Source organism: Penicillium concentricum, assembly GCF_028827145.1.
Source record: "Penicillium concentricum strain IBT 3081 chromosome Unknown utg000002l_segment0_segment0, whole genome shotgun sequence".
Taxonomy (NCBI): domain Eukaryota; kingdom Fungi; phylum Ascomycota; class Eurotiomycetes; order Eurotiales; family Aspergillaceae; genus Penicillium; species Penicillium concentricum.
The window spans coordinates 387,498-402,363 of record NW_026622755.1 but is presented as its reverse complement, the minus strand read 5'-3'; the positions used below and the strand labels follow the sequence as shown (position 1 = coordinate 402,363).

The following is a 14,866-nucleotide window of genomic DNA, read 5'->3' as shown; positions in this document are numbered from 1 at the left end:
TCTATGGCGAAGATGCGAATGACCGACCGAACAAAAGAAAGAAATGTCCCATCTAGGACATGATGAATCCCTCCAGTCGCACACGACTACCGATCAGACACAGCTGTTGTCGATAGAAGCATGCTGATGAGGGATAAAAGGGGTATGTGTGTGAAGAGTAGTGGAAAACATGCGTGAGAGTTGTAGAGTCATGTAGTCGAATCAAGTCAAGTAAGAAGCAGTGACTGGACTGCCCCATCTACCGAGCAACCCGCTTCAGATATCGCATCGTGAGGTACACAGCCGCCATACTAGTGTAGAGACCGCCGGCAGCAGTAATCCAAACAGGACGGTGAACACTGAGGGAAGTCCGGAAGAGGTTGGTTTCCTTGGGCTGTCTCTCACCTTTGGGTAGTGTTAGTTATATCTGAATATCAAGAGCAAGGTGGATGAGACGGTCGGAAGACGGGAGGGAATAACATACCCTGCTGGAAGATACGCTGGCGGAGGTTATTCAGACCCTGCCTTGAGCGGGCAGGTAGAGCCTGAAGTTGCTGCATAATAGGACCCATGGCTGCCGACATCTTGAATGTAGTGTGTTGGATAGTATGTGGGATAATGTGTTGATGGAAAAGTCAAGTTGATGTTGACGTTGAAAGTCTGATGGGAGATGATGGAAGTAGAGGGGAGAGTTTCTGAAAAGCAAACAAGTACATAAAAAAGGTAGGACTGAAAGAAAGACTTATATACACTGGTATCATCTGACTGAATGCGGGGTTGGGAGTCAGTCAGGACTTGGGACTGACTGAAAGGTGACATCTAGGGCATCCCTGTCCGGTGGCAAGCCAATGGTCGCGATGCGTCACATAAACTTGGAGTCGTTGGGTGAGTTTCAGGATCCATGTGTCCCCTGATGGCTCCAGTGGTCTCGACTTGATGTCGTGGTGATTCAAGTCGGTTCTGTTCCATGGATCGTGATACCTAATTTGAAGTATACACTACTCTGTTCACAGAAATGTAAACATTGAGGAGACTCGACACGGTAGGGCTACTAAAAGCAATAATAACCGCCCTTCCAATTGATAGTGGGCAGTGCCAGTCGATCATAATGGGGGCGCATTAGCCAAATTAGCCCTTTCCCCCACATTCTCTTTGGTGTTGAAGTGGTCTTGATTGACCTTAGCTGTATGCTATTGGCTAGGTTTGGCGTCACAGGTAGACCAAAAGTACCCCAATACATGTATATTAGGACAATATAAGTACCTGTGTACCCTCATCTACTCGTCACCGTGTACAATGTGACACACACAAATAGGGGGCTGTCCGGGTGAGATGACTAGCCTGCTATAGGTGGGTTCCCCTGAAATTCAGCGTAGGTTAAAACTAAAGTTGTATTTCTGATTTTATATCTACTTTCATTGCTGTATATGCTTATAGATGTTATGATAACCCGATAAAAGTGGAATGTTGTGGAGTCCGGAGGTTTGGGGCCGGTCCCACCCAAATCTGGGGGATTGCGGGGTTAGTGGACCTGGTTGAGCTTAGATTGACTTGTCCTTCGTTGATGACAGTGCTGGACTTAGTTCATATAAAGATTGCCATAGAAATATTGATAATACTTATTGACATTTGTGAGGATAACATAAGGAATATTGTACTTCATCCCCCGATTCTTGGTTACAGAACAAGCCTGAGGCAAATATCAGGTACATCATCACCTGACCGGTACATGTACTCGACCAAAAGGAGTATTAGGGCAAGAGAAGTCTATAAATCTGCAAGGATGATCCATCTGAGAAACAAACTATGAAAATTAACCCCAATAGAAGTATAAAATGCGCCAGAAATGAAGCCTCAGACCAAGGGTTGTGTTGACAATGAAATGCATGGAGACGCTACCAATGGCATGAGTGTCCCATTTTGAGCGAGAAAAGGAACATGCCTGCCAGGGGGCGAATCCCCTATAGACTCAATAGTATGCAAAAGGCCGGCTTGGTAGACGTCGAACGATGCAACACTTTCAACCACTTCGAGATTCATCATGGAGAGCTCCTTAAAAGTCCCATGTCTACGGTCATTGTAGATGCTTTTATATCTGTAGCAATGAGCACAAATATGCGTATCGAGAAGGTTAGGAAGATTTACTACGCTGTATGCTAATATGCTACCGATTATATTCAAGGGCGTTGCAAGCATAGTCCAACATATCTTAAATACTCACAAACTCCATGTATCTCAAATCAGTAGACAGATTGGCACTAGTTCTCGGTACGATAATTGATTGGAATCTATAGGAGCCAAGCTATGGTCGTAAATTTCGGATCTTCTATATGTACATTTTAAGTCTAGAATGGCTATACGGGAAATATAATTCGGATGTGACGTAGTGAATAGAACGTAATAGGCATAACCCGTTCCATTTATGTCATGGAGAGTGGTAGAAGGATGATATTTCCTAATTAACTAACGGGCGACGGCTATCTAGCTAAAGCGGTGAAGGGGTGTTAGTGGACATTCCCCGTAACAATTTACGTCCACGGAGATAACCACGGAGATAAAACTTTCTTTATGGTTGTTACATACATACTACACTGATGTATCACCTAGTAGCCCAAGTTTCTTCTGTTCCACTTTCGCAACTCGCACCTCACAAACAAAACTTCCCTACCAGCCACCAGAACCATTCCTGATTTCTCGTCTTTCCTCCCTGCCAGTCACTACTCTCAGGTAAGCACAACCGACCTCGTCTCATTTTCGTTCCTGTCGGCCCAATATCTCTCCACCAAATTGTTCCTACGTGACGTGTTCAAATCTGAACATCATGCCTTCTCCTACGTCGAAGACGCCCATCTCTATCATCGTCTCGTTCCCGTGAAACATCACCGTCGAAGATTCCGGTCCGAGCGAACTCAAAAAAAATACCCGTACCACAGTTAAAAGCTGCCCTGGAAAAGGCAGTAAGAGCGAGAGGAACCCACTACTCCAAAATCCTAGCGTTTGCCGTATACTGGGACGACGATGATACGCTCGCCGAGCACGACAATCAGACATTTACTAACATGATGCGCGACGTGTTTGACGTTCCCTGCGAAACCTTTGTGCTAAAAAGCAAGAGTCCGTTTCCTGAATGGGACCTGAATATACAGCTGATCCAAGCAATCAAAGCGAATGTCAAGAACCAGAAACCCCATCTCCTCGTGTTTTCGTATGCTGGTCACGGAGTGGTCAACAATCTGGACGGGCTGTCCTTTGCTAACCGGAAGGCCACGAAACTAGTTTCGTGGGACACAGTGCAACGTGAATTCACCCCTCCTGGTGTACCTATGGATCTTTTCGCCATCCTCGATTGCTGTCATTCCGGAAGTGCGCGCAGTAACTCTCCATATTCTACACACGTGTTAGCTGCTTGCAGCGGTCTAGTATGGGCAAGATCGCGTGTGCATGGTGCATCTTTCACACAAAGAGTTTGGAGAGCAATCCAACCAATTTTCAATTCAGACAAAGTCTCTGTTTCGACCGACGAGATCTTTCAAGCAGTGCAGAAAGAGACTCCAGCTGGTACCTATATGCCTCGATTCTGGAATCAGAGTGGAGTGAAGCCGATCATTTTGCCGTTCAAAGTCAAACCTACTTCTGGTCCTGAAATTCATTCTTCGGCAGCGTCATCATCTGGCCGTACGTCGAGCACACTACCTTCTATGCCTTCACCAACACCGCCACTACCATCCCACAATCGAGAAACACAAGTGCTCGTCATGCTCATACTCGAAGGAAAGGCGACGGATGTGGTACGGGATTTTCAGAACGTGATCGAAAGAATGCCCGCCAAGTTTCAAATGAAGATAACTGACGCGTTTGAGACTAACGCATCAGCCAGCGTGTTTGTTCGAATGACGTGGGAAGCATTCGCCCGTTTACTCTCAACCGTCGATATGGAACCGTTGCTTCCGGTTGTTGGGCCATCGCTTATTAGGGCTCAGCTTCGCGAGGTCCCCACTGTGCCCGCAAGAGAGAACCTACTATTCAGAGAAAGGGCTCAGCGAAAATCATGATCTCCCTATAATTTCTTCTTCCCCCAGATTTTGTGTTTTGCTTTTGCTTGGTACCTACGGAGTATTCATTCCCCAATTCTCGCTTGCTTTTGTTTTTACGCTTTGATATTCACTGTCCGCTCTTTGATTTGCGTTTTATGTTTCTCAGTGAACTATCAAGAAGAGCAATTTCATTTCTTATATTAGGGTTAATTGTTATGTTGCACCATGGGTGCTATTCCATAATGTATTTTCTGTAGATCATGTTTAACCCGGTCAAGGGTTTTTTATTGGCAGGGGATGGTTGGGTCCTTCAGTAGAATACCGTAAATGAGCCTTTCGGGCTCAGATCACGAAATGGAATGATCCTCGTCATGCAATGTTGTTTCAACGACTTCTGCACTGCAGCCTTGAGGATTGTTCCTGAGGGGGCATGGTAACATGTTCTGGATGCCAACTGTTTTAGTGGTATTTTTAGTGGTATTTTTAGTAGGTCTTAGATATTGCTTTTAGACGGCTTCTTCCAAGCTACTTTCTCCCCCGTTCTAGTTTTATAGGTAGGCAGGCAACCAATAAAGACGGGAAAAGAATATATAGATGATTTATTAAAGCGTAGAATTTAAGTGTGGAATTTAAAGTAAATAAACTTAAGACTTGAATTCAAGTATCAAGAAATAAGGCATCGCTAATTAGACCATAAAGAATTTAACCAATAATAATTCGATTATCGAGAATCAGAATCAGATTTTGAACTTAGATAGAGGACCGGTGTGACATTAGTGTATTCAGATGTAGAAGATACTCATATTAAAGAGTAGTATACTACAGGCAAAATCTGTTATGGTGCATTGGCGGTTGGAGACTGCCGTACATCAGCCCCTTGCTTACTTGACTACCCCTGGTTTAGGCATTACCAGAACTTGACATGGATTTGACTATAAGCGTGGAATGAATTTCACGAGTTTGTTTCTAGAGATCAACCTTTGAACGACTGTAGTACCTATGTTTAAGACAATCACATCCTGTACTGAATTTTGAGGTAAAGTCCATCATCTAGACACATAGGTAACATGTAGGTGGAATTACTTTATGAGGCAAGCCATAGATACCTTGCGTCTTACCTAGGCAGAGGGCTTATTTACGTGATAAATGTCTCACATGATCGGTCTAGAGTGAGCAGCGAGTAGCCATGTGGGCCCTCCAAATGTCGCAGGGCTGAATTTAACTCATAAGGCTGAATTTAACAGTTGCAGGTGTACCTAGAAAGGGGCATAAACTGGTTCACGGCTCTTGAGATACTTTCCAGCCTTAGTTTCAATCTCGATATAGACGCAACTAACTTGAAATTATTGATAACAAGTATCCGGGCTAGTTATAGGGCTGACGTGGACAATTGATACAGACTAGGCATCCTTGCAAATATATCAGCCCCAGGCCGAACAACAATAAGCAAAGGCGTCCACAAGGTCCGATTATCCGATTTTGAAATTGATTGCATTTATGGGTAGTGGACTCGCTTCCATAGATAAACCTGTGTCTATATCTCAATTAACGAGAAAAATATCAGATGTCCATCCAGTCACATTTGGAACTTGGATCATAATCAATTAATTACTCGAACTGCTTCCTCTTTTCGGATATCGTCTTCTTGCATGATACTTGTCCACATATATATTTTTATCCCGCAGGGTGGCGATAGTGCGCCTTGTCTAAATCAAGCGAGCACGTCCCTCCTTACCTTCCTAGGCAACCTCCATTCTCGGTAATTTCCTTGCTAACTCCGCCTTACTCACAGGATACAGTGTGCATTCGGTTAAACAGGTATAGGAGGCGGAGACAATAACCAACCAGCGGCCCGCCGTCCCGGACCTCTACAGACCATGGTCGATCAACTCCAAATTTTCTACACATCCAAGCCCATAGAGGCGAATTCCCCGCACGTCGAGATATATTTAGCTGATGTCGATTGACCATAAATGGATAGCCTAGGGTCCACCTGTTGGGGGCGAAATTGCGTATCCACTCGCCGACGCTCACGGGCATAACGGGGATTTTCTATCTTTTAGCTTTTCTCGGCATCCTTGGCTGAGAAGCTTAGCATATTTCCAATACTCCGTCTTTTTCATCTACTCGGGACAGCTATGATCCGGTTGATATTTGTTCTTTGTGAAACATATTGAAATTTCATGACGTGTCAACACACCTTGGCGGTAAAGCGACGCAGCCTAGATCCTATATACATTGCATTCTTAGACAACTTTACTCATACAGAGCGGGCCTAATTTCGTTTTCACAATGCCGCGGATTGGCTCGGGGTAAGCCTGCGACGCCCCGAGCCGGCAGAAATTTGTACCAGTCAGAAGACCTAGATCCAAGCCACCTGCAGCTGCCCGAAGTTATTGCTTCTATAGTCCATCCCGCTTCCGGCTTCGGCTGGTATTGCGACATGCAGCAAGCGGTGATGCGGGGACTACCACGGAGTACTCCGTACCTTTCCTGGCTATTTTAAATCAATCCCCGAGGCCGAGCGGAGTGCTGGGTTGCATCGAAGACCTGGACTGATCGCTGCCGGTGAGGGGTGGTCTCACACGTGAGGCCTCCCTCTCCCCAATCCATCGGCTTCTCCGTACCCATTCTCTTGTCCCCCGCTTATGGTTATATCATCTGGCAGATAATAATAACGCATATCGGGTGCTTTAGAGCCGAGCTTCCACTGCCTTGCATCGTTTGGCGTCGCGATGAGGGGAAACCCAGTACAATTCTGAACAATACTGGAGAAACCCCATCGGATTGGGGGGAAGCTATGATGCAATGCGAGAAACACGAAAGCGGATTCATAAGCTTCTAATTGATAATATTGGACTTTCGTCTACCAATCTCAAGCTTTGGGTAGACATATAAGGGGCGACCTGGGACGTGATAATAGAGCGCGTTTTATTCTGGATCAACCTACTGTCTTCCTAGTTCCCCCCGAGAATATCAAAATGAAGCTCCAACATTTTGTTACTCTACTTCCTGTCGTGTTACCTTTGGTGCATGGTGCCCCTGCTCGCAGGGATACCCCCAATCCCGGTCTTCGAGGAAGCGGATCGCTAGTCGGATACTCACCATCCAATACTGGTGGCAGCGACTCACCACCCGACATCAAGTATACACTTCTTGCCGGGCAGAAGGAAGATCCCAAAATTGGGTCATACCTCGATTTCGAGAAGGCAGACAATCCCCAGCCGATCCGTGGTACTACCGGTGCTGATGATCCTGGCCCGAGTACGAGCCCCGTCAATGCTATCCCGCGATTTGACTGCATACTGAGTATATTGACATTTATCGTAGGAAACTATTACTATGACAGAATCAATAGTGATAAGCTTGCACCTCCTGGAACCGATCATGGACAGACCATCAATGCGCAGTGGCCGATGGGTAAGCTACCAGTTTCCGCGGTGAAATTTTCAATTTGCTAACTGTATCTTAGGGTTGAGTCACAACAGGTAATATTTCATTCCCGAACAAGGAAAATGGAGATACTCACGTTTTCTAAAAGATTTGGAATTGATGGAGCTGGTTGGGCTCGCCAAGAGAACACAAATGTTATGCCAGATGCGACGCTCATGGCCGGTGTCGATATGCGCCTGGCACCTGCCGGTTACCGTGAACTTCATTGGCATGTGGCCGCTGAATGGTCCTTGGTGCTGAATGGATCGTGTCGAATCCAGGTATTTGCTTATCTCGAACTGACTAAAATAAGTACTAACAAGGCTGCCAGGCTGTGAACGAGAACGGCGAGACATTTATTGACGACGTTGCTGCCGGCGATGTGTGGTACTTCCCACCGTGAGTATTGTGATATGCGGAAATAACGATTTATGCTGATGATTTGATTGTTAGTGGCGTTCCTCATTCTATTCAAGCCCTCGATGATGGAGTCGAGTTCCTTCTGGTGTTCGACGATGGAGACTTTAGCGAGGATAATACATTCCTGGCAACAGAGGTCTTCCTCCACACCCCGGTAAAGAAAAACAAATCTCGCGTTGAATAAAATCCAATTTGCTAACACTCCACACAGAGAGAGGTGCTCTCAAAGAACTTTGGGGTTGATTTATCAGCATTTGAAAAGATCCCCGAAGACGAACTATACATCTTCAAGGGCACGCCCGCCCCGGCAGACATCCAGAAACAGAATGTGACGACAACTGCTGGCCTCGTACCTCGCGATCAGAGCTACTCATATCACTTTTCCGAGCAGCCAGCCCACGAAGTCGCCGGCGGTTCAGTCAAGATCGTCGACCCACTCACTTTCCCCATTGCTAGAAACTTCTCCGCCGCTGTTGTTACCGTTCATCCAGGCGGCATGCGTGAAATCCACTGGCATCCAACTAGTGACGAGTGGACTTTCTTTATTTCGGGTCAGGGCCGAGCAACGCTCTTCACTGCCCCAAATGCTGCGACTACATTTGATTACGCCGGTGGTGATGTTGGCTACTTCCCAAAGTCTAGTAGCCATTATATTGAGAATACCGGCGATGAAAATTTGGTATTTGTGGAAGTGCTCCAGGCACCTGAGTTTACAGGTATGTTTTTCCTTTGCCATATCTTTGAGGTTTCATGTGCTGACGGCTTAGATATGGCTCTTGGTCAATGGATCGCGTCCACGCCGAGACAAATCGTTGCGGATACACTCAACCTCAGTGATGACATGCTTGATAACCTCAAGACTGAGAAGCAGTATGTTGTCGCTGGTCCTAAGAGTTAGAATGCCTCGCAAGCGGATCACGCCCATGTTTATAATCTATAGGTCTCGATGATGTTGTTGGTAATTTAACAAAGTTTAGTAGAAAATGTGCCACAGGAGGTCACCAATTCTCCCGAGTAATAGCCCTCAGATAAAGAGGTCAGTGTCCTCTTTGTTTCAGTAGTTCAACACCATCGTTTCTACAAGATAGATCAAGAACACGACAGAGATGGGTGTGTTTCGAGGATATCTACTTCGGGTTAGAGCGTATCCTCCACGTGTTAGTGTCTCAACTACGGCCACGGGCCGAGCCCATCAGGCCCACGCACCCACCCACTTATGCCCCCCTATTCGACTTCCTTCAGTGGAACTTCAAAAACATCCACAACGTGTTCCATTGGACGCCTATGAGTCAACCCGCGATGAGTAAGATTTTAGCGGAAACTCGATGGCGTGCAACCTAGGTTGCAACGTGATCTTAGCGAAGACGAATGGGGGCCTTATTTGATTAAGGTGATTGGCCCAAATGCTAAGAACCTAGCCCACTGCTCGGCCGGCCATTAACGTGACCGACGGGGATCTGCGGGGCTCTGCATTTCATTCAACGTGAGATCGCATTTCCTAGGTTCGAACATTATTATTTCAAAGACTGTCTTAAGGGAGGATGGACGGCAATGTCCAGTTCATGGCCGATACGGCCGAGCGGCGACGTACTCAAAATCGCCTAGCTCAGCGCAAATTCCGTGGTGAGTGGCTATTATGCAATAGCCCGTGTCGATCTCCTGCTGATCGGAATCGTGATGATAGAGAAGAGGCGGAGGGTCGCGAATAATGCCGTCCTAGAGACGCCTCAAGATGCAAGTGGAACCTTCAGAGCACCATTACAATCAACGCCAACAGCCAACAACAATGGGGACTTTCCAATGGAATCCTTGCCTTTGTTCGCAAGCGCGCTCACCAGACCCGGCGGAGCTTTTCCTCCAAGCGAAACTTCGATCGCTAGCACACAGCCAGGGCCGGTAGAACACTTTAATCTCGATGCGATCGACCAGTTCTTGTACCAAACCAACAATGATTTCTCCTTTCTTTTGTCCGATCCAATGCCTGTCCAGCCAAGTTTGACAGGAACGAATTCCACCCAAAGCAAATCCCCCGACCCTGCTTCACCCCGGACACCCTCCAATAGCGCAGAAAACGATCATGCGAGGCTGCTCTCTCGACATGGGGATAGTCCTAGACCGATGTTATATCGCAGAACATCCGACTCTGATATTCGCCCTGAGAGTCCGGGCCCCCAGCTCCCGAAGTCACACAACGACGACACGGTGTTGGAACTCATTACATCGGCCAGAAGTGACAAGGGATGGATTGGCACGCTTCACATTGCCGCTCAGAAGGGGCACGAGAGGATTGTTCGAGTTCTTTTGTTGCGGGGTAACATGGATGCAAACAAGCAAGATAGTGACGGTCGGACACCCTTGATACACGCCATCATTGAGAATCACGATTCTGTAGTCCGCCTACTACTCTCCCACGGTGCTCGAATAGGCGTGTATGATTGCGATGGTCGCTCGGCACTGCATTGGGCGGTGTTGTATCGGCGATTCGGGATACTGCAGCAATTGCTTGAACATCGTGCCAAGTACGAATGCAGTTTGGATCTTGATGCGTACGACAATGCTGGTTGGACTCCGTTGCATATGTCTGTAGATAGAGCTTTCGAGGCTGGAATTTTGATGCTTCTCCAGGAAGGCGCGGATATCGACGCAAAAGCACAGAAATGTCCATATACAGGCATGATCGTGCCGCTGATGGATGGACAGCGATAAAGCGTGATGGAGCCTAGCACATTTAGTAAATATATTCCCTTAGAAAGCTTGAAGATGAGGAGTTAAAGTGAATTCCGGGATTCAAAGCATTCATATCAATCCCAGGTTTATCGATACGCTACCAAGCCTCGTAACCAATTGAGAAGCTACAGGTATACCAAAGGGGAATCTTAAACGAATCATGCCATTTTCGCCGCCCCTTTCCAACCACAGCAATTGGAGTGGTAGACCGGTATCTACCAAGGCTCCTCATTGCCATCAAACTTGAACAACTTCCCACTGTGAGTTTGCAGCGTAGACGCGTCAATGACCTTGACTACGCCGGCAGCACTGTCTTCCACGGTAACGGCGGCTTTCTCGAAACCGAAAGCATCGGCGCCTCGGTTGCCGAGATCAGTCTGAACCCAGCTATTTCGATATCATGGTCAGTCCACGCAAAAACACTTCGGGCTTGAAGATGTGAAGCCTACCCCGGATCCACCGGAAAGGCGTTCAGCCAAGAATCTTCAATAGAAATTGCCTTCGTGTACCAGTGCTGAATAGCTTTTGTGGGAGCGTATGCAGCATTTTGCATGGGGATAAAGTTCCTACGAATGGTTAGTGCACTTGTTTAGGCCCGGTTATAGGTGACATATGCCATGGGCAAGTGGACTAGTATCGAAAGAACACTTACTATGGATAATATTAGCACCTGGTTTAGGTTAGAGAGAATAGACCGACGGCACTTACCGTAAAGAAGGCGGAGCTAGATCCGATTGTTACCCACTTGGGAGCCTGGGCTTCCTTGAGAAGGGACCGGAAAGCCTGGTAGAGATGAACAAAACCATACACATTGACGTCAATGTGCTTCTGGATATCCTCCACTTTGACGTCCGACACCTTTGGCCAAGAAAGAGCGATACCAGCGTTGGCGACTAGGATATCGATATGGGTAATTCCCTTGGCGGTTAATGCATTCACTGCTGCAGTTGGGTCAGTGGGGAAGAGAGCATCAATCTTGATGATCTCCAACGTAGTGCCTTCGGCTTTTGGAAGATCTGCCAAGGCATTGGAGGTTGGGTGACTTGGGTCACGGTTCGCCGCGATCACGAAGTGGTTGGGCTTCTTCAGGTACAGTTCCAAGATACCTTTGCCGATGCCGCGGTTGGCGCCGGTAATGAGGACAATAGTAGAGGTCATGGTGGGATTCAAAACTTGTCGAAGGAAGAGATCGACCTGATTGCCAAAAGTGAGATGGAGTCGTGGCAGGAGCTAGGTTTCCCAAACGAAAGAGGCGTGAACCACATCAAATACTTACACTATTTCCTCAAGCGTGACAATTATGACCTTGGCAAACAGAGTCTACGCTTGCTTGGGGCCATGATTGCTTGCTAATAGATGCAAGGTCATCCCCATGTCCTTTTGCTATTCGTGGTCTTAGTAAAGCATTGAAGTATTCGTCAGCAATCAAGAGTGAAGGGTTATAGAGCTCTTGATCAATGAATAGCTAGGAATTATTACTCTGCATTACTCAAATGCTTAATAATCTTCCCCATGCACGGTCAGCTTACTGCGGGCCTCAGAATAAGCAAAATAAGCAAGGATCACCCACGTAGTGAATTCAGTCAGGGGTCAGAATGCTCTCATCTTGATGAATCGAGAAAGGCGGTGGAGATAACTGCCCAACAGGCAATCAAGACTTTAAATGGAAAGGCTCAGCACTGTTTTGAGGGAGCTTACATTCATTGATCCACGCTGTTGCAGTTGGGGCTTGTTTACTCAGCCGCCATTTCTTTTGTTTTGATTTAGGGCTGGGAAACCAATATGGACATCTTCAAAGCGAACAAGTATTCTTGAAGAACAGAATGTGCGAGAAATCATTCAAGTGCCTCGCTTTTCTGGTGACGGCTGTGCCTTAGCCTCATGTTTCATATTAAGGAGATATGCCTACGAAGATATAACTATAGCGCTCAGGGTTGAGCAATTTGATCTCTCCCAGTTACACCCATTTTATTATTTTAACTCAGTTCTCAGTATCAAGCTACCACAGTCTCTACTGTTTAACACCAGTACGACAGGTTTTAGTAGCCATCACACCACACACATAATCTAATCATCCCTTTATTCTCGCCTGTATACCTAGACTTATATCATTCATTCTTTTTTAAATATAGATGCTTAGGCTCCATCTCTAGATGGCCCGGGCCCCCGGGGCGCGGGCAACCCCGGCTGTGCCTAGTTAGCCAATTTTCTGCCAGTCAAAAATACCTAAAACCTACGGTACACAAGCTTGAGTCGGCAAAATTGGGGAGGCGAATCGGGGAAATTGGGAAATTGATCCTCGAAGGGACACCGAGAGTCTCGGCAAAATCAAATTCATTTTCCTAATCGTATTGGGAAATAAATATGTAACTAGTTACGGCCATCGAGTGGAAAGCGCATCTCTCTTGTTTTCATCAATTTGATCACTTTTCACGCTGCGTTTGTCCCAACAAATCCCCTCAGTCAATCGATATATGCCCGTATCCATCAGGAACATGTCTTATTTTCAGGTAACTGAACACACAATTCGGGGTCAGAATATACGAGAGCGCCCGGGTGCTGTTAAAGCAGGACATGAACGGGATATTAGACTTGCGGTGAAGCAATATGTTCCATTTGACAATCCGTCCCCACAAGAAGGGGATGTCACAATTATTGGGGCGCATGCCAATGGATTTCCCAAAGTATCACCCCCTGCATAATATCACCTGGGTGAATATTGGCTGAAATATAACAAAGGAGGTATACGAGCCTCTTTGGGATGATATCTACGAGAGACTGTGTAGCCAGAACAAACGGATTCGAGCCATTTGGATTGCAGATGTTGCTCAACAGGGCAAGAGCGGTATTCTGAACGAGTCTATTCTAGGAGATGATCGTGAGTTTATCAAAAACACAATCAATCGAAAGGGGACTGAATTCCGTTAGCGAGCTGGTATGATCACGCACGCGACATGCTTTTTCTGATCAACCAATTTGAGATTGTTCAGCCAGTCATCGGCGTGGGCCACAGTATGGGCGGGACACAACTGTAAGTTCACCTTAATGTCCCCAAAGTCTTCGTTAGTTAACAAGTCCCAGAGTCCATCTTTCCTTGATGCACCCGTCTCTTTTTGAGGCTCTGATACTCATGGATCCAGTGATCCTGTTAGATAATCCTGGCCCCAGATACGCTCTACCGTCCACATATAGACGTGACCTTTGGGCTTCTCGCGAACAAGCTGCAGAGAAATTTCTATCGAGTCCTTTTTATCAAACATGGGATCCGCGTGTTTTCCAGAAATGGGTCAATTTCGGACTCCGAGATCTTCCCACAAAGTTATATCCCACTCCAAGCAACGCGACGCCCCCTGCTGTCACATTGACTACAACCAAAGCCCAGGAGGTTTTCAACTTCGCGCGGCCATCTTATGTTGACGAGCGAAGCGGTCTTGCTTGTGGGAATCCTCTCAAGGAGCTGCATCCGGACGACATCGAAGACATCCCTTTTTATCGCCCCGAGCCCGCATATATATTTCACCGCTTGCCAGAGGTAAAGCCCAGTGTGCTTTATCTGTTTGGCGAAAACTCATACCTTACATCTACGGCTAATCGCCAAGAGAAAGTAAAAATAACTGGCGCAGGTGTGGGAGGCAGCGGCGGTGCGTCTTGCGGTCGAGTGCAGGAAGTTGTTCTTCCTTGCGGCCACTTGATCCCTATGGAGCGCGTCCATGAAAGTGCAAAGGCCAGTGCTGATTTCATTGGCTCCATAACATCTTGTTGGAAAGAGCGGAAATATAAGTTCCAAAAGGCCTGGGAGCAAGTCTCGCTTGATATGCGAGTTAGGATTGACAAACAATGGGAACGAAATATTAGCGCTCTGTCAAAAAGGTCAAAACTTTGACATATCTTTTAAGATTGTATCCATAGATGCTTGCAAGTTGATTTCAATATATCTAGAATTTTCAACTTTGCAGTAGGATTATCCCTACCCCTAGAATTCATAAAGCGATTTATCTGCTATCTAGATTGCCAGAGCTTGGGAAGTATGCTGTTTGTAGGTCAAACACATTCCGTAGCACAGACATTCGAGTTTGGAGTCTCCAAATTGGGGAAATTTTAACTCAAATTGCACTATACTACATTGGTCGGGAATTCCTGTGACAATATAAACAATATGATGGGAAAGCAGAGCATTACATTCTCCATTTTGCGGTACCAGATGACATGGCGGTAAAGGAAGCCACTATGTCAACCAGTATTTCATTGTTAAATCAATCCAATACATTTAGATT

General features: G+C 46.5%; 6 protein-coding genes across 6 annotated transcripts; 4 read left to right on the top strand and 2 right to left on the bottom strand.

Annotated features, from left to right (window-relative positions):
• Positions 1-238: 238 nt before the first annotated feature.
• On the bottom strand, positions 239-563 carry N7517_003716 (uncharacterized protein; the record flags this gene model as incomplete). Its single annotated transcript, XM_056721446.1, has 2 exons — positions 239-384; positions 464-563. The coding sequence occupies 2 exons, from the start codon at positions 561-563 to the stop codon at positions 239-241; spliced, it is 246 nt and encodes an 81-aa protein (XP_056577696.1).
• A 2,475-nt stretch (positions 564-3,038) lies between these two features.
• N7517_003715 (uncharacterized protein) lies at positions 3,039-4,031 on the top strand (the record flags this gene model as incomplete). Its single annotated transcript, XM_056721445.1, has 1 exon — positions 3,039-4,031. The coding sequence occupies one exon, from the start codon at positions 3,039-3,041 to the stop codon at positions 4,029-4,031; it is 993 nt and encodes a 330-aa protein (XP_056577695.1).
• A 2,963-nt stretch (positions 4,032-6,994) lies between these two features.
• N7517_003714 (putative oxalate decarboxylase) lies at positions 6,995-8,763 on the top strand (the record flags this gene model as incomplete). The annotated part of the gene is made up of 7 exons (XM_056721444.1): positions 6,995-7,433; positions 7,486-7,501; positions 7,555-7,726; positions 7,777-7,844; positions 7,899-8,019; positions 8,077-8,581; positions 8,633-8,763. 7 exons carry the CDS (start codon positions 6,995-6,997, stop codon positions 8,761-8,763), a joined length of 1,452 nt encoding a protein of 483 aa, XP_056577694.1.
• Positions 8,764-9,406: 643 nt separating this feature from the next.
• N7517_003713 (uncharacterized protein) lies at positions 9,407-10,571 on the top strand (the record flags this gene model as incomplete). Its single annotated transcript, XM_056721443.1, has 2 exons — positions 9,407-9,488; positions 9,550-10,571. 2 exons carry the CDS (start codon positions 9,407-9,409, stop codon positions 10,569-10,571), a joined length of 1,104 nt encoding a protein of 367 aa, XP_056577693.1.
• A 236-nt stretch (positions 10,572-10,807) lies between these two features.
• On the bottom strand, positions 10,808-11,750 carry N7517_003712 (Short-chain dehydrogenase/reductase SDR; the record flags this gene model as incomplete). Its single annotated transcript, XM_056721442.1, has 3 exons — positions 10,808-10,979; positions 11,042-11,158; positions 11,338-11,750. The coding sequence occupies 3 exons, from the start codon at positions 11,748-11,750 to the stop codon at positions 10,808-10,810; spliced, it is 702 nt and encodes a 233-aa protein (XP_056577692.1).
• A 1,316-nt stretch (positions 11,751-13,066) lies between these two features.
• On the top strand, positions 13,067-14,475 carry N7517_003711 (alpha/beta hydrolase; the record flags this gene model as incomplete). The annotated part of the gene is made up of 4 exons (XM_056721441.1): positions 13,067-13,276; positions 13,332-13,470; positions 13,521-13,623; positions 13,674-14,475. The coding sequence occupies 4 exons, from the start codon at positions 13,067-13,069 to the stop codon at positions 14,473-14,475; spliced, it is 1,254 nt and encodes a 417-aa protein (XP_056577691.1).
• Positions 14,476-14,866: the final 391 nt, after the last annotated feature.